Source organism: Ursus maritimus, assembly GCF_017311325.1.
Source record: "Ursus maritimus isolate PB19 chromosome X unlocalized genomic scaffold, ASM1731132v1 scaffold_X1, whole genome shotgun sequence".
Lineage (NCBI taxonomy): Eukaryota > Metazoa > Chordata > Mammalia > Carnivora > Ursidae > Ursus > Ursus maritimus.
This window is the reverse complement of record NW_024423319.1, coordinates 73,137,673-73,159,680: the sequence shown is the minus strand read 5'-3', so window position 1 is coordinate 73,159,680 and position 22,008 is coordinate 73,137,673. Positions and strand designations below refer to the sequence as shown.

Below are 22,008 nucleotides of genomic sequence, written 5' to 3'. Positions count from 1 at the left end.
CTGCTGCTGCTGCTGCTGCTGTTGCTGCTGTTGCTGCTGCTGCTGCTGCTCCGGCAGGATGGACGCCGATCGCACGCCGGCCTGGACGCCCTGCGCGCCCAGCGGAGCCATGGTACCTATCATGGGTGCCTGCTGCAGGGTCTGGTGTGAAAACCTGCAAAGCCCAGGGGTCCGAAGGTCAAGGCACGGCCCTGGGGGGGGGGGAGGAGAAGTCCCGAGTCCCTGACCTGGAGGAAACCCCGACAAGTCGCTTCACTCATTCCTCCTGGCACTAACCAGAAGGGCCCTTCTGGGTTCTGACAGATTTCTAGGTTGGGGAATAAGGGGCAAAGATGTCACCCCGTTTTAGTGGCTCGTAACCTCCATGGCGAGGCATCTTCCAACCCTGTTTCTGCCATTTTTCTCTTACAAGAACGAAAGTCAGTCTTAGCATAGGAGAGGCGTTCTCTGAACACCCACTGAGGTGCTTTCTGCTATCGGTGTTGGGGGTCCCAGGGAACATTTCTGAATCTGAAAGACTACTGAGTTCTCCCACTCTTATGCCTTCCCACGTACGGCACAGCAACAGGCTACCTCCCGGCCGGACCCTCTGTCTCAAGTCTTCTGTCTCCTTCCCCATGCGTCCTACCCCTGCATCCCATATTCATCTGTCAGCACATCGACTCACCATATGGCTTTCCTGATCAAAAGAGCTCTTTGGGGGACTGTGTCTCAACTCTACACTGAGCGCTCGAAGCCCCATATCAGCCTGCCCATCCCGCGCCTATCTCCTGCTACTGCCCCAGCGTGAATTTTACACGCTATCCTTGCTCTTCTTTCCATTCCCCCCCACCCCAGTCACCCTCCTTACTCTGATCCCCACGTCTTCGTTGACGCTATGTCAACGAGAAAGGACCCCCCTTTCTTGTCCTCCACTCCACAAGTCCAAATTATAGCTATCCTTTGAAGGCCAATTCAAACCTCACCTCCTTCGTCAAACTTCCTCTGATGACTCAGGCCCACGATGACATCATCCCATACCTTTTCTGAATTCCCATTTACTTTGCAGCGCACAACTGCACACCTGATACCTCTTTCCTCATCGTCATGTTCTGAGTAAGTCTCATCTCCCCAGCCGGATGAAAACTTCTCTGTGGTGAGGGACTCTGTATCTTCTAAAATCTCTCCTCACCCTAGACCGTCCTAGCATAGTGTTGGCCACATAGCGGGCAGCTGAGGCTTCCAAGGAAAGGGCTTTCCTCTGGTCCACTCCCCAGTGTTCTACATCCTAAGCTACAGCGCCTCAAGACGTGGCTCCTGGGTCTTAACTAAAGCTAGACTAGTGTTCCGCATGGTCGGATGGCTCGGGGGCTAGTCTGTTCCAGTGTGGAACTGCTCTACTACAGCCTGGATGACCCCTTACCACTCAGTACGTCTAAGAACCCCGGATCTCTCCGTATCATAGCTGTAGGAGTGATTTCCCCTCTCTGGGCCAGGAAGAAATGTCAGGCATGTGGACGGAAAGCTACCGGTCGCCAAGGTCCCTTCTGGCTCTGGCATTTTGTGGCCAGCTAAGCGTTCTTCACATCTCCAAAAGTTCTGACTAGTCCCGTCACCTCCTGGCACGGGTTTTCCCCCACCAGATGCGCCCTCGCAGCCCAGTGTGTCTTCACAGCCCCCCCCCCCCAGATGCCTTGGGTACCTTTGAGTGGAGGTCAGCCCATGTCCGTAGGTTGGGGCCTGCTGGTGCACATAGCCACTGGGCCGCTGTTGCAGGTGGCGGGTAGGATCTACAAGAGTAGGATTGGTAGAAGGGTGGGTGCTCTGATAAGGCTGGCTGGAGTAGCTGGGGGGCACCATGGTACCTGCGGGGCCTGTGTGTTGCTGCAATCCCACATGAGAAACATAAGGAGTATAGCCCTAAAGAGGAGGAGAGAGGGGGTCAGGGCCTGTGCAGGGCAGCTGGCCTCAAGCCCCCTTCCCCCATTCTCACCCTCTTGTGCCCTCACCTGGGAGGTCTGCAAACCGTAGGAAGAGCTGGGAGTCATCTGATGGACAGATGACTGTCCCAACATCCCCTGACTCTGCTGAAGGGAAAAAGGAGACAAACTCAAACTCGGAAAAATGCTTTCTACCATCTCGGTTCTCACATCTCCCGCTCTGCAAGTCCTTGCGAAGATCCCAGGTGTCTCCTCAGTCCCGTGACCCTCCAAAGCCCCTCTCCCTGGCGGCCCTCCCTACTGCCCCTCTCACTATCTTTGCCTGGAGCTGTTGGCGAAGGCGCTGTCCTTGCGGCACCGCGGGCTGCTGCTGTCGGTACACAGAGGTCTTGTAGGAGTTAGGTTCTAGTCCCATGACTCCGGTCATTGTTGTGGGCAGCACTCCAGGGTATGGTGGTCGGGTGGGCAGCTTCTGCATCGGTAACCGCACGGGGCGGTACGGGTCCACGCGAGGGCCACCTGGAAAGGGGAGCGGGCTGACCTCTCCAGGCTCCTTGTCCCCCCCCCCGCCCACCAATCCCTGGCTCCGCGTCCAGGTCATGCACAGATCCTCAGAGATGTGGCATCGTCCCTCAGGCGGGAGAGACGCTCGGGTAACTCTCATTCCTAGGGGCTGGCTCTCACCTGCGGGTAGCGGCTGGTTCTGGGTGTACAGGCCTATGGAACCCTGCCTATAGCTAAGATGGGATATGGAACCGGGGTTAGCGTGGTGCAGGAGGTCTGGAGGCACCGTCACGCCATAGGGGCCGCTCCTTCCCGGGCCCATTCCATAGTCCTGTGTGAACAGCAGAGGAGGAAGGTGAGTGGACTGTAGCTCGGTGGGGTGGGGTGAGCTGGGGTACAAGGGGTGCAGAGGAGCTAGACCTATGTGGCTCATTTCTGTAATTCTAAAGGCACCTCTCCCCCACCTCCCCCGCCCCCAGAAACCAGAAACCAGAAACTGCACAGAATCATGGAGAAAGAGAGAGGGGGGAGGCTGTGGAAGAAGCATAACGGGGTGGGGGGCAGCGCTAACCTCTGTCTTGGCGGCTGGCTGGCTGCGTTTCTTGCCCTTGGTGGACTTCTTCTTGCGTTCCTCAGTACTGGGTGGAGCGGCCCCAGGTTTGTCAGTTTTGGGGGGCTCTGGAGCCTTTTTCTCGGGCTCTAGCAGGGTGGGGGCAGGAGGCTCCTCATCTTCCGGGGGCAGCGGCAGCGGCTCCAAGTAATAGGCACGGGGCCGGGGCCGCAGGTGCGTGTGATACAGCAGCAAGCGCTGCTGTTCCTCTCCTCGGGCCACTCGCCGGTCCACCCGGACTGTTCCAAACCAGCCCCAGGAGAGTGGTGCTGACGGCTTCAAGCCCTCAAAAAGATCCCAGGGAGAGATCTTTTGTTTGGTGGAAACCTGTAGACCCTGCTCCAGAAAACGAGACACAGTGAGCTGCTGAGATTTGGAAAACAGAGACAGACCTTGAGGACTCTAGGAGAGGGGGTAGGATCTGCTGACAATAAAAGAAAACAAAAACAAAAACAAAAACAGGCCCCGGGTAGGTTCCGGGGAGGCGGTGAGAGGGAGACAGACGGACACGAACACACACGCATACTGACACACATACACACTCACAGAGCAGTCGGAGTTCAGAGGGGCGAGGGTCACGGGCGAGGGAGCAGAGACGGGCACAGATGCGGACATTCAGAGGAAGACACAGACAGAAACAGGAAGGCAGGGAGAGCCTGAAGACAGGCAAAGACAGAGAGCGAGAGACAGAAATAGGGAGACAGAAAAACAGGAAGAGAGAGACAAAAGAGGGGATCGGAGAGACACAGAGAAAGGCCAAGTGAGAGTCATGTGGTGGGGGGTGGGGGGAAGGCATGGGGGGGAAAGCCAGCCAGATGGGCCAGGAAAAGAAGTGAACACAATGTATGTAGGACTGGGTTGGACTCTGGAATTTAGACTCTGCTTTGTCTCCCCGCCCCCCCCCCTCCACAGCGATTCAGGTTACTCAACAGAGACAGAGACAAGGGGCAGAGAAAGTTGCGCAGAGATGGGTGCGCTGGGGCAGAGGAATGCAGGGGTAACAGATCCAGCAGTCGGCCAGACCGATGGGTGGGGTACCGACCAGGGTGGAGGAGGACAAGGTGCTGAGAAATGGGTGGTCTGTTCGAAGTTGGGTGTGGATGGGGGGAGGCCTGCAGAGGTGAAGGGACAGACCAAGGAAAAAGAATGAGACTCCCAAGATGGGGAGCAGAAACGTAAACAAAAGTTCAGTGATCAGCTCCACACCCCAGAGACGGCTCTCACCAGAAGAGCCCCACGGATTCCCTGGCCTACTGAGCCTGTCATAGCCACAAGGTTCATGCAGGGAAAGCTCTTGCCCAAAGCGGGGAAAAGCTGGGTGTGGGGGGATCGGTGCCACGGGGATGGGAAAGAAAGGGGACGTGCCTCCTTCTTGAAGATGGAGTCAAAGCCTGCAATCTTGTTGCCCTTGGTGTCAATGAGGGAGCCCTGTGGCTCACATGTGATGACATCTCGGGTCTGCTTGGGCAGTGGCAGCAGCTGGCGAACTTTTTCCAGACTGTCTGACTGGCGCTCCCCGAGCTCCTTCTGCGGGCAGAGGAAGATGGGGCAAGGGCTCAAGGACACAGCAAAGGAGGAATGGGAAGTCTCAGGGGACAGCAGAGAACGGGGCACGAAGATGAAACTTGGTAAAGCCTCGCCTCGATGTACAAATAACAAACAAAAAAAGAAAAGCGGATGTGGACAGGGAGGGCAGGCGGCTCTGGCCTGAACGAAATCCCTGAGGCCGGGCAGCGTGCACAAGGTCAGGCGAGCCGGAGCCATGGGGCCGGTCCCCGGCCCCGCCGAGCCCTGCCCTCCCTCCTGCTCACCCGCAGCTTCTTCACCAGGTTCATGTAGGCACGTTTGTTCTCCTCCATGCTGCCCTGAGAGATGCTGGACATGTCCGCGGCCAGGGTCCCGTTGATAAGCACACTCAGCATGTCCAGCACAGTGGTGAAGAGCTCGCTGTGATGAGAAGCCCGGGAGAAAACCGGAGAGGAAACAGGCTAGGACAGACAACGCCTCAGCGTGGGACCCGAGCAGGGAGAGCCATGCCAACCGTAGGGGGCCGTGCACCTGGTGTGGGGGAAGGGAGTTCCTCTTGGGTACAAAACTGAAGGGAAGGGGTGGGGATGCTTTACTTGTTGGACTGCATGTCCACGGTGCCGCTGATGATGATCTCCAGGAGGAGCACGGCCCACTCGGTGGTCTGCTGGGTGCTGCGCTGCACCGTGTCAAACATGCCGCCCACCTGCCAGGGCCACGACCCAGTCAGATGGCTCGGGGGCCAAATCTAGCACTGCGGGAAAGCTTACAGTGGAACCCGGCCGGCCTGGCCGCCACTTCGCACAGCTCAGGCCATGTGCCAGTCGGACCCATGATCTGCTATATGATTCCAGGCCAATGACTTAATTCTTGGCGCCTTTGGGCGTTGGTTTCCTGACTTAGGAACTGATCAGAGTTGGACTAAGGGATGTCCAGAATTCCACTCAACGTTCCGTGTTGGGTTTCTAGGGCTCCGAGGGCCCAGCCAGAATCTAAGATACTGGGGCAGGGTCTCTGCCAAGATCCAGGCCCTCAACCACTTCTAGATCCTGTGTCTTTTTTTTTTTTTTAAGATTTTATTTACTTATTTGAGAGAGAGAGCACAGAGCTCCATGTGGGGCTTGATCTCAGGACCCTGAGATCACAGCCTGAGCCGGAGGGCAGACACTTAACTCACTGAGCCACCCAGGCGCCCCTAGGTCCTGCGTCTTGAGGACAGCCAGGTCTGTACTCGAAGATCCAGCGGAAATTGAGGCCTCTGTCTCAGCTCCCCACCAGCCCCTGGCCGGCCGGAGAGGGGGAGGAGGGCTTCTCTGTGGTGCAGTTCTAGTCCCACCCACGTCTTTCTTCTCCCCGGGCCCCCCTCTCACCAGGTTGAGCCGCAGCTTGAGAGCCTCGTGCATGAGCTGCTTTGGTTTGCAGTCATCTAAGTACTGGTCGTCACGCCAGTTATTCACAATCTGAGACAGAAAAAAGGGTAACACACAGCTCGGGGCATCTTCTCATTTCCATCCCCAAACACCCAAGGCATTGATCGGAAAGTACTGGAGGTTCTGGGGACGTGGTGGCCTCAGGGGCACCTGTCTCTGCCCTGCGGCCCTGCTCGGTGGCCCCGAGGCCTGTACCTGGTGCACCTGGCTGTAGAGGGAGGTGAGAAGGCCCTCACGCTGCTCATCCTGCCCTTTCAGACACGTCAGCACCAGGGATAAGAATGGCTGCTGGCTCAACAGGGACATGCTAGAGAAGGGAGGAAGAGGAAAAGAAGAGGAGGACCATGGGATGCGAGTCAGGAAGCTCCAAGCTCATTATTCCAAGCCCCAGACTCTACTCTCTCAAGATCTAGCCTTTCGGGGTGCCTGGGTGGCTCAGTTGGTTAAGCGTCGGCCTTTGGCTCAGGTCATGATCCCGGGGTCCTGGGACTGAGCCCAGTGTTGGGCTCCCTGCTCAGCAGGGAGCCTGCTTCTCCCTCTCCTCTCCTGCTTGGGCTCTCTCTTGATATCCCTCTCTCTATCAAATAAATCAATAAAATTAACAACAAAAAAGATCTAGCCTCTTGCTCAACCGTGCCCACTCTTACCCTCCGATTTTCCACTTTCCTGTGATTTTTTTTATCCCCACCCCTCTGTCCCAACTTGTCCCAACTTTTCTTCTTCCCTGGCCCTGCCTCCTTTCCTTTCTAACCCTCAATCCTGGTGCCCCCACAGCCACTTTACCTCTTCTGCTTTTGTCGGTCACGTTCTTTGCGGGAAGAGGAACCCAGATGCTGGCCCTTCTCCAGTTCCTCCCCAGCCGCCTTTAACACATGCCCCTGGACTGAGGTGGGCAGTTTAGCAATGAGGGGAGCCACCAGCCACACACCAGAGCGCTCTAGAGAGCTGGAGGACAGATGGAGTACACAGGGTTCCAGAGGAGCCAGGCAAGGGTAGAACAATCCATCCTCTCCTTGCCTGATGGACAGGCCTAGTATCTCCGTGAGGCTGAAATCATTTACACTAGCAGAAGAACAACTCAGAAGGGGAGGGGTCCGGACAGGTTTCTACCCAACCTGAGCACTGGCTTGGTCTTGCTGCTGCTGGGCATGTTGCTGGTAGTGCTTCCAGAAGATGACCCTGTCTCCGCTGACTGTTGGAAAACCTCGATTGTGGCCTTGGCGATGTTCTCTAAGAGGGAGTTCATCTCCTGGGGTGGGGGGATGAAAGGCACAAGGGGTGCTAACTAGGCAACTGGGGGTGAAGGAAAACAGAGAGTAGGAGACATAGAAGATGAGGGTGGAGAAAAGCATCTGGAGGGCAACGAGAAGGGAGAGACACCACTCTGCTGGGAGCCGTGCCCTCCAGCACCTCCTTATTTCTCCAATTCCCCACTGTCTCCTCCACGCACACCTTCCTACCATTGTGACCACAGAAACAGCCTCCGCCACTACCGCAGCCAATACCCCCCCCCAAGGCACAGAGCCCCAACACTCCCGACCCACCTCCCTATTCATCAGCCCCATGCGTTTGCCATCTTCCCATCCTCTCTTATCTCTCTCGGCTCAAGGACCTGAGGGTGAGACGCAGGTTCTTCTGTGGTGGCCCGCCCCCCTGCTGCATGGAGTTGGAAGTGAGTATGGGAAAGAGGGGGGCGGGCTCCACTCACGTTGTTAGGGGTCTGCTTGATCATGAGCTGCAGCTCCAAAGAAGACTGGCGCATGGTCCACTGGTCCAAGTTCTGGGGTAGAGACGCCGCCCGCAAGCTCGTCATCATCACGTCCCCCGCCCCCAGCCACCTACCACCCCAAGGCCAGTTCCTGATCTCTCACAACCTTGAAACACATATGCCTACCCATGTCACTCTATTCAGGAAAGACTCCACCAACATGACCCAAAATGGTTGAAAAATCTACCCTTTTTTTGGTTTTGTTTTTAAAGATTTTATTTATTTGACAGAGACAGCCAGCGAGAGAGGGAACACAGGCAGGGGGAGTGGGAGAGGAAGAAGCAGGCTCACAGCAGAGGAGCCTGATGTGGGACTCGATCCCAGAACGCCGGGATCACACCCTGAGCCGAAGGCAGACGCTTAACGACTGCACCACCCAGGAGCCCCGAGAAACCTACACTGTTTTAAAAGCGGTTTGGGAAAACTTCACCTTTCCCCAGTCTCCAGTTCCAGAGCCTCACATTCCTTCGAGGGGGGAAGTTCTCCTTAACGCTTACCCTAAATCTTTGATGTTAAAGTTGAAGCCTGCTTCTCCTGTTTTAAACCAGCTGCTCAAAGTCCTTTAGGACCCAAAGCCTCCTACTGTGAGTTAATCCCTCCCTGACGTTATCTCCTCTGGGCTGAAGAGACCTTATTCCTGTAGCTCTTCCTGATGGCTTTCCTTCTCCACCCTCCCTCCAGTTACCTGAATGTCTGAATCCGTGTGGCAAAGGCACGGGGTACGGGCCCGCCTGGGTTCCCATGCTGACTCTAAACTCACTAGCTGTGTGACCTTGGGCAAATGACTTAAGCTCTTCGAGCCTTGGAGTCCTCGTTGGTCAAACACAGACATCCCTACCTACTTTACGGGGCTGCACAGATGAAACAAGAAGATGTACATAGAGCACTGAGCACACTACTCGGCCCAAAGCAGACGCTCCATCACTGCGAGCTCCTCGGGAGCCCCGCCGTCCGCTACTTAGCCAGGAGCAAACGCCAAACAAGCAAGCCCCAAACTCAGTTTCCTGGATGTTGTGCCTCCCACTGATAAGCTACGGTCCCGGTCCCACTCCCGATAGCCGCGCCCTTACCCAACGGTTGGCTCTAGGCGCTAGACCGCGTGGGCTTGACTCCTGAACGCACGTCGGAACTGTTTCTCTCACCGCCTTCTGCCCCGTCTGTCTTCCTCCTTGACCACCGCCCTCTTTTTCTCTCAGGACTCCCACTGTTTCACCCCGGGCCTGGGCCCCCCACTTCCTCCGAGACCTCCGTCCCCTTGGCCTACCTGGAGAATGCGTTTAATGCGCTGCCGCTGGGGGTTTTCCCCGTCCTCATTGTCCAGCAATCGATGCGGGTAGCAGATGAGCTGCATGAGGCGCTGTGCCTGCGCGCTACTCAGCACCGGGTCCTGCAGGTCGTTGCTGTCCTCGCACAGTGACTTAAGGCAACGCTCTCCTACCCATTCCTGAAGAAGCAGTGACGGGGTACGGAGTAAGGGGGATGGGCTGGGGGTCGACGAGCGGCAGGAGGTATAGGAAGAAGGTGGCGTGGCCGTGGCTGGAAAGAGCGCTCTGTTACGTAAAGGCACTAGGAGGTGCGGGCGGAAGGTGAGACTGACCTGTTGGCAGATGCTGCGCAGCACGTACTTGGCATAGACGTCCAGACTGGCTGTCTCCACGGAGATGTTGCGGCCACCCTGCCTCCGCCCGCCACTGCCGCCTCCTCCCTCCTCCTCTGGAAGTTCTTCTGTTCCTCCTGTCACAGTGAAGCCCGAACCCTTCAGTTCCGCATCCCCTGTGGTTCACGGGCGGGAGATAGGGAGGGCAGAGTGAGATCTGAACACAGTGTAGAGACCCAGCCCGGACCCACAGAGGCAGCAACTCCCCAAATCCTGCCCTGTGGGACAGAAATATACTTCCCTCCCTCCTCTCCTCCCCAAAGGTCAGAGAGACCACCTTGAGGAGGGAGAAAGACTGTCCTTTGTAGTTTAGCTACCACTCCACCCCACACACACTTCTGGCACCACTCCCTTCCTACCCCCATACCAAGTACAAACACAGCCTTGAGAACAGCAAACACAGCTCCATCCACTATGCGGTTCTGGGAGGCAGCCAGCAGGTGGCGGTCACAGGAGGAACGGATTCCTACTGTAGGCTTGTCTGGGGAGGGAGCTGAAGTCAGGGGAAGCAAAAGTAGAAACGGCGGGGGGGGGGAGCCACACTTTCTACTGCTGGCTGGCTCAGATTGGGGTCACTTACTTCCATCCGACTGGCAAGGATTGAGTTGAGGTGTCTTGAAAAGGTGAAGGAGGATGCGGCAGGTAAGCCGGGCCCCAGGCTCAGAGTCCTGTTCACTACAAGCTAAAGAAAAATAAAAACAACAACAACAAAGCAAATTGGACAGGGCAAAGGGAGACCGTATGTGGGTTTGTGGGTGGCGAAAGGCTGCAAGGGAAGGTGAGGTCAGGCAAAAGGAGAAATGACAAGATAATGCTGGAGAAGAGGTGGGGCAGCCAATTGTCTTACAGCGCCAGGGGAGTCTCTCGGAGGGTCAAAACACAGAAAGATCGGGGCGGCCAACGCCAGTTTAGAAAGAGGCCGCTCCCAGCCCAAGGCACACCACCGGACTGGCCTCTGGCGGTACTAGGGAGCCCCACACCGAACAGTGAGAGTACGGCCAGATTGTCTAGTCAAACCTGGGGTCCAGAAATTCTAGGGGTTATGGATTGGCAGTTCACCGGCATTAAGGAGCGAAGGGATGGCAGCGCAGCGAATCAGGTCCTCAAGGAGCAGACACTGCCGAGCGATGAGGATGGCAACAAAAGTAGCCAGGGAGTCGTGAAAAGACAGGTCACTGACCTGGAGGAAAATGCAGACAAGACACCCCGCCTCAGTGTGCAGAGAGGCTGCCAACTCAAAGTGGTGGGCCTCCACTCTACCGGGCCGTCCCTCTGCTACCTCGACGACTGGGACCAGCCCCCGGCCCAGGGAACCATACCATGCCCCAGCAGGACCCAGGCCCAAGTCTCACATCTACGTTGCAGAGAAGGTCGTTGAAACCACAAGTGCCATTGTTCGAGGAGCAGCACAACGCCTTCAGGACCCCTAGCCATTCTGCACTCAGGGACTTGCAGTAGCCAGTCAGCTCCGCACACAGGATTGCGATGTCATTCACCCTGGGGAGAAGTACAAACGCCCTCAGGAAAAAGCTTGTTCCACAAAACCTCAGACTCATTAACTTTTCATCTCCACCCCAGCAATAACCAAGGTTGCCGTACCTCCCGGGTATCTCATCCCTCCCAAACTCAGGCAGGAGCGTGGTGCCCGTTCCCGACTCAGTACGCCCCATACCTATCGGGATCATGGTGCCCCACACAGACGTGCATAAGGGCATTGCAGACAAAGCTGTAGCGGTTAGCGGGGTTCTCACTAAGACTCTTGCCTAGCCCCGTGTAGGTGAAGGTGTGAGCTGCAGGGTTCTCCAGGGTGTCAATCATGAACTCGGGCGCCCAGCGCATGTTGGATTCTGAGGGCTCTACGTTGCAGTAGATGGTGTTTTTCACCTTGGAGCAGAAGTCGCTGCAGAGGGGGAGAAGGGACACAGTAGTGTTGGAGGAGATCTGGCGAGGCAGAGGAGTGGTCTGGAAGGGGGAGAGGAGAAAAAAAGGGAGGCGCCGGGGACCTTGGGACAAGCAAAAGGGAGCCGGGACCAAGCAGAGTGGGAGGGACAGGGACCCAGTGAGAACAAGGCGCGGGGGCCTCTGGAGGCTGGGAGGAGGAGGAGTGTGGGCCCCATAGAGATGGGCTGGGGGCCAGGCTGATAAGGAAGAGAGGGAGGCAGGCCTACTCTCCGGAACCAAGACCATGTGAAGGACAGAGTTCCCAGCTGGCCCCGCAGAGACAGCAGGGTCCTGGGCTGTGCTCTGCTCCTGAGTTGAGCGGTAACGGGAAGGAGACGGGCCAAGGTCCCACTCTCTACCCTCACCTCCTCCACCTCTCTTACCTGAAGAGCTCCCCAAATTTGCTCTTTAAATGGCTACAGGAGGTGTACAGATCATAGAGATAAGCAAGGATACAGCGTTCCGCAGAGGAGCCATCTGACCGGTTCATCCCATGCTTCACTACGCCACACAGCCTGTCACGAGGGGGCAAGGCTGAGCCGGTCATTGGTGGTGCGCACGGGCCAAGGCACAGAGGTCCCCGGACACAGGCTCACGAGCCTCCCCCCTCCGCCCAAACGGCAGGTACTTCCCCACGGTGAGAGCCCTCCGTGTCCTTCGGGGGCCCCCTGCCACTGGCCTTCGCTGGAGTCCTGTGCCGTCCAGTCATTCCACAGCCTCTGCTTACCCCTCAAAGACCTGGGCCATCTGGTCCTGGTTGAGGATGAGGCAGGCGTGGTAGTGCCGCAGGACGGCCACGATACACAGGCACAGGCTGGTAGTGTAGCTGCCCACCAGATCCGAGGACTTGAGGAGCAGCTCGGCCTCGACCACGCTCAGTTCGTTCAGGAGCTAGCAGAGCGAGTTTGGGGCAGGGGGTGAGAAATGAGACGAGGCCCACGTGTTGTATATAACCCCCCTTCCTGCGAGGCCACTGCCCAGGCAGGCCTGAGCCCCTTCCTGCTGGAGCCGCCTCAGTCTAGAAGGGCCCTGTTGCCATACGCCAGTCCTTTATTCTATTAACGCCACAAGCCACATTGACGATCTAACGATCTAATGATCTAACCCGTCTCTAGGATACAATTCTATGAACACCACAGCGGGAGGACAGTCCATACCCAAGCTCTCATCTATCTCTTGGGCCTCCCTGTGGAGCACGTGCCTCTAGTCCGGCCTTCTAAGCTCATGTTCCACTTGACCCTCCAGCCCCCACCGAGCTAGCCTTCTTGCCCATCCCAAGTAGTCCGGGACACAGGCTTGAGCCCCGACTCTCGACCTCGTGACCCTATACAGCACAAACGCTTTCCTTCACCTTCATCTCCCCAACTTCCCCACCTGAATGGCAAAGTCGATGAGGCCACTGATGCTGAGTGAATATTCCATGAGGTCGAAGATGAACTGCACATGCTGCACCAGAGGCAAGTGGTATGACATGCCAAGGGCAAAGCTTGTGATCTGCTCCAGAACATTCCGGGAGACCTGATAAGGGCAGTGGGAGTGAGACGGGAGTGGAGAGAAGCGGGAAGAACCAGGGAGGCAAGAAAAGGAGGATGGCGGAAGGGGATGAGACCGGGAGGTTTAGCCTGCCTAGGGGGGAGAAAAAAAGATAAGGAGGAAAGGAAAACAGGGCAGGCCGGCAGAACGCTGGGAAGGGGGCAAGACTTAGGCCCACACCTGAGCCGTGACCTGGTGCTGGTCATAATGTGAAAGGTGCTGGAACTTAGCAAAGATATCTTCAGCAGTGGGGAAGGCTTCAGGCCGGTTGCGTCGCCGCTTCTGCCCATCCTCCCCACCTGAGGGGACAGTGGAAAGGGAGCAGTCGGGATGGGGACGAGAACTAGTTGACTGGGGGTCTGGATGGGGGTATGGAGAGAAGGCTGTGAGTGGGTGGGGGGAGGGAGGGATCAGGGAAGGAAGGCAGGGAGGAAGGGTGGGAGGGAGAAAGGGAGAAGGGAAGGGAGGGTCGAGGATGTGGTGGGGGAGGGATGAAGGGAAGGGGTCAGTGAAGCAAAGGTTTAGAGGACCACAGACTACGTGGACCTTAGAGGAATACATACAGGGAGGTGCTAGGTCAAGGAAGGGGAGGGGGGAGGGCGGGCAGTATGGGGCTTACTGTGAGGTACCTAAGAATGTCAGGTCTCCAGGATTCAGAGGCACAATAGGAGCAAGCTGGTCTGCAGAGGGGGGGAATGAGGGGGGAAGTTTCAAAAGGACTAGAGCTCTCAGGAGACTCCAAGAGACAGGACATGGGGACATGACTGGGGGTTCCCTGTGCTGGGGAAGGGGACACTGACTAGGGCACTCCTAGGGGGAGATCTGTTTCAGGAACCTCAAACCCACCAGTTTCCGCTGTCCCCTTGCGGTTCAGAACCTTCAGGATATCCTTGGTAATTTTCTTGATGGCATGGCGGGCATCATCTCGCTGCTTTCCCACCCCAAACAGTACGACCAACCGCTGGTTGCACTCATGGCTGCATGACTCCTCCTGCATCCCAGCAGCACCGTCAGACTCCGGTACAGGCCTCACTCCCTCCTCTCCAAAGCATGCTCCGTGCCCCTTAGCATCCCAGTGCTCAAGCCCTTCCCAGCATACCACACCCGCAAGAACAGCTCCAACCCCTCAGCACAGTCCTTGGACAGAAACCCCGGCGCAAAACTGAGGTCTCCAGGAGCTCGGGGAACAGTACCTGGGGGATGGGAAAGTGTGTGGCATACTGCACATGCCGCGGCTGGTCATAAAGAACCCCAAGGGTCCCTTCTATCTTCTCCTTGGGTGGGGGCTTCACTTCCTTCTCCACATCTGGTTTCTCAGGGGATGGACTGCCCTTCCCCTCACAGGGCATAGTAGGGGAGAATAACTAAGAAAAGGCGAAAAGGCAGAACATTTAGAGAGTGAAAAGGGGGTCAGGAGCATAAAGAAATTCCCCAGAGACGCATAACAGGAGGCCCTCAGGAGCTGCATTCTTCCACACCTAACTTACTGAGAATCTAACTTACTGAGAAATCAGGCTTCTCCATGTCCTCGAAGAGCACACTGGAACTAGGGTCAATGTCCATAGACTCCGAGAGCCCTGGGTCCTGAGGGCACAGAACATAAGCCAAGTTGCTTTAGCCCCAGGGAGCTGCTCCACACCACCGAGAAAGGCCCACGGCGAAGTTGGAGGGAAGAGACGTGTTAGGAAAAGCACCGTATCAGGAGTCGAGCTCTGACAGGTCACATACCCACCTCACGTCTCAATCCTTTCAGCTTCCAAGTGGGGGATCAGAGCACCTCACCCCGTTGTGAGGAGCAAATGCCAATAACGGATGTGAGAGGGCTGGGCTGGCCCCAAAGCACCGAGCCAATACCACCCTCCTTATTAGGGGAGGGCTACCCAGACCACTCTGGGAGCCAGGAAGATGGGAGCAACCGAAGAAGGTAGCGAGGGCAAGACAAAGCCCACTCACCTCCAGCTTGCTACTGCTGCTGCCCTCAGCTTCCTTGCGCTCTGAGTCGTCAGCTGGGTCATCAAAAGGAGATGGAGGCCGGGGGCCGGGGGCTCCAAAGGCGAGGTCCCCCCGAGAGATGAGGGTGCAAGTGTACATGTTGTGGGAGAAAACATCATGTCGAATCAGTTCACAGAACAGCAGGACCAAGTTAAAGAACTCCACTCGCTCACTCTCACTTCGGGGGTCCGCTGCACAGAGGGAATGAGAAAGGGGGGCTTAGAAGAGCACAAGAAACGGGCAGCCAGGGAGAGAAGCACACCGAAGGCACAGTGCTCCTAAGAGTACCCAAGGTAGGCGAGACAAGGAACGACCCCCCAAACCGTTGAGGGACAAAGTGCAGTTGGTTCACCCCCCTCCTGCCCCACACCCCGTCTCGGAAACGAAGAGAGCATCCTTGCTGCTATTTATGCATGAGAATGCTTCTGGTGTGAGTTCTTGTTTTTATTCTTCTCTTGATTCCTTTATTCTGTTCAACCATAAGATGATCAGAGGCTAGAATTATACCCCAAACTCAGTCTGCAGAAAGCCCAAAACAGAAATAGACACCAGAAAGCCCTTCGCTATGCTTCCCAGTGACAGTGGCAGGTAACTGAGTCTAGGCGGAGGTAGGCGGAGGGTGGCAGGGGTCCATACTCAGCATGGGAGCCTGGGTGTCCAGAAACTGCAGGAGGACATCCTGGAAAATGGGAGCACTGGGAGCAGAAAGGGAGCCAGAGGCAATGGAACCCTTCTCATCGGCGGCTTCTGATTCTCCACAACGCTGTAAGACAAGAGAAGCAACCCTAGCNNNTGCCCTGCTTCTTCACCTCTCCATGCATATGCCTGAACTGCCACGTGTCTCACCTCCACCCCCAAGCTCTTCGCTTCCAGCCCCGCTTTGAGCTCCGTTTTCTTTACCACCTCCCAACTGAAGCCCTGTCTACTTCCCTAACTCCAACATCGATCTACTCCTTCTTCCTGTTGCCTTATGTACTCAACTTTCCCTTTAGGTTCCGTACCCCTCTGTCTTCTCACAACTTGAACTTGGGTTCTGCTACTCAGCTCCATCTGTTTCCAACCCCAGCTGCCCCTGCCCCATTGGCCAACCGTGTTCTCTTATCTCTGCCCCCTGACCTCGGCCTCAATCTCGGCCTGTCTCTTCTCCAGCAGCTTGGCTACCACCATAGCGCGATGCCGACCAGAACGCTTGCAGCTGACGGCCCATTCACACAGTAATGATACTACGGCGTCATCATCCGAGGAGATCTGGAGACCAAAGGAAGACAAGGGTGAGTAGGGTAGGGCTGGGGAAAAAGTACCGTGCTCTAATTTCTTCAAGACTGGGCCCCCATCTTAAAACATCCCAGGCCCAGGAAGACTGTCTCTTCACACATCCCTGGTGTCCGCCCTCACCATGCCTTCCCCTCAGGCGTACTGTTGCTCTTGCAATGTTTTGTTTTTGTTTTGCTCCGTCTGTTCCCCTCCTTGCTTACCTCGTGCCCATCCTTGCTAGGGCCCAACCCAAAGATTCGGTTACAAAGGGAGTCAAGAGAGTTGCTGAAGTCAGAGCGCTCAAAACTATGGCTGTCCAACACTTCCAAAGTATGGAGCACCCGTCCAATGGTGAAGCCTCGGGAGGAAAAGCGGTAAAGGGGACTTAACAAGAGGCCAAATGTGTGCCGACTCTCAGATTGCTAGGTCCTTACCATTCTCCCCTCAAACATCCTTCTTACTCTCTGTCCTCTGGCACCCACCTGCAGTAGCTTCCTGGCACTTATCAAAAGACCAGCGAACCTCAACCGCCTGTCCTCGCTCCTTGATCTGCTGCTCAATCTCACGCAACTTTGCACGGACCTGCAGTATGGGAAAAGGAGGGCTTTAATTAAGGATGCACCAAGGCCTACAGAAAGCCAGGGCCTAGGCGCAAAGGACAGTACCAGACTCAAAGTCACTATCTCCTTTTTTTTTTAAAAAAAGGTTTTATTTATTTATTTGACAGAGAGGGAAAGAGCATGAAGCAGGGGGAGAGGCAGAGGGAGAGGGAGAAGCAGACTCCTTGCTGAGCAGGGAGCCCAGCGCAGGGCTTGATCCAGGAACCCTGGGATCATGACCTGAGCCAAAGGCAGACGCTTAACTGACTGAGCCACCCAGGTGCCCCTCTAAGTCACTATTTCTGAAAGAGCAATTCAGCCTCCCGTCTCAATCCAGGGGCACAAGGCTGGCTCCTGGTGGGACTTACCTGTTGAGTAAAGGCACTGTTGCCCTCTGGCATGGGCAGGTTGGAGGGGGCAATAGGCAGGTGGTCGAGTGGTGAGCCAGTCTTAATGCGGCTATCAGTCAGCGAGTAGTGCCAAACCAGGGCACTAGGACAGCACAGGAGGATGGTCTGCCAGACCGGAACAGCTAAGTCAGGCTCAGTTCCCAAGGCTACCTCTCTAGAACCCCATTAGAAGACCCCAGCCTGAGCTTTCTGGGCCAACGTTATTCTGAGTCCCTGGCGTAGCACCACTCCATCTCTGAGCCCCTCCCCTCATCCCCTCTCCTAAAAGGCTCCAGGTCTACTGTTTAGTCCTGGAAAGGAACTAATGCCCCAGGAACGAGAAGCAACAATCTCCAAGCAAGTACTCAGTGCCTGCTCCCACCTCCCACTGAGAATCACCCCCATTCTTCAGGACAGGCATCCAAGTCTTCTCAGGATGCTTCTTAATGCTTCCTTGGGCCCACACAGTACCCACCTGAAGGATACAGCTGAGGCCAAAAACCAGAGGCCGGTGCTGAGGGCACATCAGCAGGTCACTAAAGGGTGTAGAGGGTGTGCTGCTGGTTGGGGGCTGAGGAGCAGGGGTGGTGGGCAGTGTGCTTGTCGACTGAGCAGACATAATGTGAGATGAGTGACTGCTCACGCCATCCAGTTGCAAGGCCAGTCTCCGGGTACAGAAGTAGGCAAGGCGGCGGGAGAGGTACGCAGACTGAACGAATTCCCCCGAGTACTGTGAAGACATGCCCATCAAAACCCCCAGTTCTCCCCAAGGGACATGGCAGTCACATCTTATTCCTCCTCGGATCCTCCCTAGGCACTCCTCCCCACCAAATCCTAGGCCTTACTCGAAGCAGCAGGGGCAGCAGCAGTTTAAGTAGCTCATCCTCTCCAGGGCGGATTTTCTCAAAACACTCAAGGACCCAGGTCAGGAACTCATGTCTGTCCAGCATTCCATCCTATGGGTCCAAGGGGCGGGAAGCGTATTAGTTTCCCTGGGGACTCTTAGCGATAAAGCAGATAAAGTAAACGAATGGAGGAAGAGAACCACAGCTGGGGGAAGCTGGCAGGCAGATTCTGTCCCATACCGGCAGAACGTGAGGCCAGGTTCCACTGAGGCGTCATGTGACATGCCCTTCTTCCTACCTGAAACATGAACATGGCCAGCTTCTCGTTGTAGTCCCACTGCCGGATTGCCACCTCTACGTCATGGGGCAAGGGCCCTATCGTGGAACCACAGCCCCCGCTGCCTGCGGGCCCTGGCCGGTAGTATTCAGCCATCTTCTGCAGCTGCTCCCATAAGTATTTGGTGATGATCTGAGTCCATTCTAGGGGAAAGGTGGGGAAAGGACTATTTTACACCATCCCTCTGCTTAGAACATCTTCTGTTCCCCCCCCCCGCTACCCCACACCCATATCCCCAATCACCATACTTCTAAATTCTATTCATCTTCTCAGGCTCTGGTCCAATGACACCTGCCCAAAGCCTTCCCAGGTGTCCCCAAAAGAAAGTAATCTTTCTGTCCACTGAAGTCTCAAAAAACCTTTCACCTTCTCTTTCGAGACACACACACATATATACACATAGTCATGCATACACACACGTTCTCTAGTTATGTGATTCGTACATATGCCTTAGCATCCCTACCAGACTATAAGCATCCTAAGGGTGGGAATAAGGGACCAGTCCCCTCGACAGCCCAGTACATGCACACAGCAGATACTCAAGACACTCAATGTTTACCAATGGAGTGAATGCAAGATAAAAGCAGAAGCAAGTAATACAGACGACGAAGCAGAATCATTCCAAGGGTCTCTCTATCACTCCTTGATGCGATCAGTGGTGGGACCCCTGGTATTAGGAGTTACTCACCCATGAAGGGGTCAATGACATGTCTCTTCTTCACCTTGGTCTCACTGATTGCTGCATAGTAGGCACAGGTCATCTTGATGAGCCAGGCGGCCCGCATCACAGGCACTGTGTATTTGGCTAAGTACCCAAACACTTCCTCCTTTTTACTGAAAATGGGGACCTGGACGGACATCACAGATAGTGAGACCTCTATCATCCCCACAAGTTGGCACCCACGTAGTTTAATCTGGGGATAGGAGAGTACTTCATACCCATGCTCCCCGCCTTGGCCTGAAGACCAGGAACCAGCACCTCACCTTTTTGGCTAGTTGCGTGAGTGGCTTGGTGCCAGCCAGGTCAGTGAACCAGGTATTAATGGCACTCTGGGATCGTGCAGTCACCAGCCAGAAGTTGTCCTTCTGGTTCACTTGGGGCTTCCTGCGACCGGTGTCAGGGAGGGTGTTACAACGTAACTTCTCCGCAATAATGCTGCTGAAGTTGGAACTGATCTGAGGGAAGAAAACTACACCTCAGGATGGGAAGGAGAGGCGGAGAGGTGGTCATGCCTCTGATGGGCTAATACCAATGTGGTAGCATGAGGTCGTGAAGGAAAACTCAGCCATTCAGGTCGTCCCTTTAGGTCTTCCCAACCCAGGGCCTTTGCTCCTTCTCAGATTCGTCCAGCCTTTTCCTTCAGCCTGGCAGGGCTGTCTCACCTTGGCAGGATTGAAGTTGACGTTCTTGGCACTGCCATGTTCATCCCCAGAGACAGCAGGCTGGTTATTGAAACCTTGTTTTACATTCAAGGCCGTCAGTTCATCCTGAGGCAGGAAAACGACATTTTAGCTTTTTTTTCCCCCTGGGGGTGGTGGTGGTGGGAGAGGAGGGCAGGAGAAGAGAAGGGAACAAGGGGGGGGGAAGTAGGAGGAGGATTCTGAGTAGAACAGATTGTTATTTAAAGCTAGGCCCTTATATTCATTTGGACCCCACCCTCACCCCCACAGTCACTAAGATTTCCAATCACCCAGCGCTCGCTCAACATCACTCTTCCTCGCAAGCTTGCGAGCAGCCGCAGCTCACCAAGCTGCCTCAGACAACTTTCTGAGGTGTGTGTGTGTGCGTGTGGAGGGGGGCGCCTCCAGCGTGGCCCCTACATCATTCCCTAGTCGCCCCCCGGAACCCCCTCCCCCCAGGTCCCACGCTCCCACACCAGCCCACTTTACTCTAACCCCTTTTGGGACTTTGGCTCCCACCAAACCGCCCCGCCCCCCCCCACCAAACCATCAATGCTTCCTCCTATGCCGATCGCTTGCCTCAGGCCCCTTGAGAGCCCCGATTTTTGAACGCACCTCCTTCTGTTTGGGATCTTGAGGGTACACATCGGGAGGGCCCAGCCGCGGCCGCTTCAGGGGCCGGTGTTCGTAGCTCAAGATCCCGAAGGCCGCCATCTTGCCCAGCCCGTAGCGCCAGAGGCGCCAGCCGGGGCCGGCGGAGGGGGGAGGGGGAGAGGGAACTGAAAAGGGGGGCGGCGGTTGCGAGGACGGCAGCCGAGAGACAACAGGGGGCACGTCAGAAACTCTCGATCGTTGCCGGAAACTACCGAGGGGAACCGAGGGACGCCGGGAACCGTCGGACAATACCGACTGCAGCGGGGGCGGGCCCAGCCCGGCGTGGGGCGGAGCTTCGCGGCTGCGGAGCCTCTGGGCCCGCGCGGCTGAAGATCGATTTCAGTCCCCAAATATCTGCGGAACGTCCTCGAGCGGTCCAGTGTGGCCCGGGGTGCGACCCCGCGAGGCGGGAGGCAGCGGCAACGCCGAGCTCTAAGCTGAAACTGGCTCCCCAGTGCCTCGCTCGGTTCCTGGCCTGGAATCGGTGCTCAAGGGTATTTGCCTCGGTTAGAAACTCTGCCTTTTACCCTAAACCACTTCTGCCTTTCTGAGTTTCTGCATCTGAAAAATGGGTGTACGTTACCTCCTTCAAAGGGCTACTGTGAAGATTAGAAACTGTCTGCATAAGAAAGCACCTATTAAACCCCTGAAAGGCCAGCTCTAATCCCTCAAGGTCTTTATGGTCTGGCATTGAGGTTCTTAACCTTTTTTGACTCACAACCCCTTTAAGATGCTGATGCGCGCTATGGGCCTTCCCAGAAAAGTTACAGAAGCAAACAAAATGTTACATACTTTCCAGGGAAATTCTTAGAGCCGGTAAAGGTCAACAATGTATCCCCTAAGTGTCCATGAACTCCAGTTTGAGAAACAGGCACTACTAAGTGTCAGATGCTCTTCAGACATCATCTCCTTTAGCCTGCAAACAGCCCCTTGAGTTAGAGATTATAATTATCTCCATTTTGTGGATGAGGAAGCTGATTTTCAAAGAGCGAAAGTTCACTTGCCAGATGTCATGCAGGTACGGAGAAACGGAGCTGAGGCTAAGATTTTTTTGGGACTCTTGGGCCGGTACCCTTTCTGTGATGGCATTGCTCTTCAGAGAAAAGATGAAGTGCTATAATAAAAGTAACAGATAATGACAAATAAAAAACTAATAAAATTAGCAAATAGCAAAAATAACACTAACAAAATGCTATTGAATTGCAATGGGAAGATAAATTAATTCTGATTGGGGAGAGGAAAACATACTGGAGGAGGTAATATTTGAGCTAACCCTAAGTATAACCCACGGAGCATTAGGGTGGGTTAGAACATAAGCACAGCTCCTGGCACATATTTAAGGCTCGATAAATGTTTGTCGAATAAACAATTTCTACAAAATGTCTCCAGTCACCTCTGTGTTTGGGGGAAGATAAATCTGGCAATAAGATGAAGAACAGGTTAGAGAGCAGGGGCCTTTAGCAAGGAAAGCCAGGGGCTCCTGGGTGGCTTGGTAGGTTAAGCGTTTGCTCAGGTCTTGATCTCAGGGTCCTGGGATTGAGCCCCAGAGTCAGGCCTCCACTCAGCAGGGAGTCTTCTCCTCCCTCTGCCCTTTCCCCCTCTCCAACAACCCCCCCCCCCTTGCTTTCCCTCTCTCTCTCTCAAATAA

At 55.5% G+C, this 22,008-nt stretch overlaps 1 protein-coding gene across 1 annotated transcript in view; it reads right to left on the bottom strand.

Annotated features, from left to right (window-relative positions):
* Positions 1-20,602, bottom strand: part of MED12 (mediator complex subunit 12) — a 21,886-nt gene extending 1,284 nt beyond the window's left edge. The window contains exons 1-42 of the mRNA XM_040630818.1: positions 20,322-20,602; positions 19,689-19,793; positions 19,290-19,481; positions 18,994-19,153; positions 18,267-18,448; positions 17,969-18,079; positions 17,599-17,853; positions 17,103-17,249; positions 16,618-16,717; positions 16,357-16,493; positions 15,998-16,129; positions 15,518-15,644; positions 14,843-15,072; positions 14,393-14,473; positions 14,083-14,253; positions 13,736-13,880; positions 13,519-13,569; positions 13,070-13,188; positions 12,731-12,874; positions 12,084-12,247; positions 11,740-11,871; positions 11,088-11,315; positions 10,768-10,912; positions 10,475-10,595; positions 9,996-10,097; positions 9,783-9,896; positions 9,356-9,531; positions 9,023-9,202; positions 7,699-7,770; positions 7,106-7,239; positions 6,774-6,935; positions 6,186-6,297; positions 5,931-6,020; positions 5,157-5,266; positions 4,845-4,980; positions 4,399-4,560; positions 2,995-3,369; positions 2,604-2,754; positions 2,242-2,438; positions 1,989-2,066; positions 1,682-1,899; positions 1-154 (exon numbers count right to left, since the gene is read on the bottom strand). The exon at positions 1-154 is cut by the window's left edge and continues 102 nt beyond it. Coding sequence (XP_040486752.1) covers positions 1-154; positions 1,682-1,899; positions 1,989-2,066; positions 2,242-2,438; positions 2,604-2,754; positions 2,995-3,369; positions 4,399-4,560; positions 4,845-4,980; positions 5,157-5,266; positions 5,931-6,020; positions 6,186-6,297; positions 6,774-6,935; positions 7,106-7,239; positions 7,699-7,770; positions 9,023-9,202; positions 9,356-9,531; positions 9,783-9,896; positions 9,996-10,097; positions 10,475-10,595; positions 10,768-10,912; positions 11,088-11,315; positions 11,740-11,871; positions 12,084-12,247; positions 12,731-12,874; positions 13,070-13,188; positions 13,519-13,569; positions 13,736-13,880; positions 14,083-14,253; positions 14,393-14,473; positions 14,843-15,072; positions 15,518-15,644; positions 15,998-16,129; positions 16,357-16,493; positions 16,618-16,717; positions 17,103-17,249; positions 17,599-17,853; positions 17,969-18,079; positions 18,267-18,448; positions 18,994-19,153; positions 19,290-19,481; positions 19,689-19,793; positions 20,322-20,420 — 6,201 coding nt within the window. The 5' untranslated portion in view covers positions 20,421-20,602. The remainder of the gene's footprint in view (positions 155-1,681; positions 1,900-1,988; positions 2,067-2,241; positions 2,439-2,603; positions 2,755-2,994; positions 3,370-4,398; positions 4,561-4,844; positions 4,981-5,156; positions 5,267-5,930; positions 6,021-6,185; positions 6,298-6,773; positions 6,936-7,105; positions 7,240-7,698; positions 7,771-9,022; positions 9,203-9,355; positions 9,532-9,782; positions 9,897-9,995; positions 10,098-10,474; positions 10,596-10,767; positions 10,913-11,087; positions 11,316-11,739; positions 11,872-12,083; positions 12,248-12,730; positions 12,875-13,069; positions 13,189-13,518; positions 13,570-13,735; positions 13,881-14,082; positions 14,254-14,392; positions 14,474-14,842; positions 15,073-15,517; positions 15,645-15,997; positions 16,130-16,356; positions 16,494-16,617; positions 16,718-17,102; positions 17,250-17,598; positions 17,854-17,968; positions 18,080-18,266; positions 18,449-18,993; positions 19,154-19,289; positions 19,482-19,688; positions 19,794-20,321) is intronic.
* Positions 20,603-22,008: the final 1,406 nt, after the last annotated feature.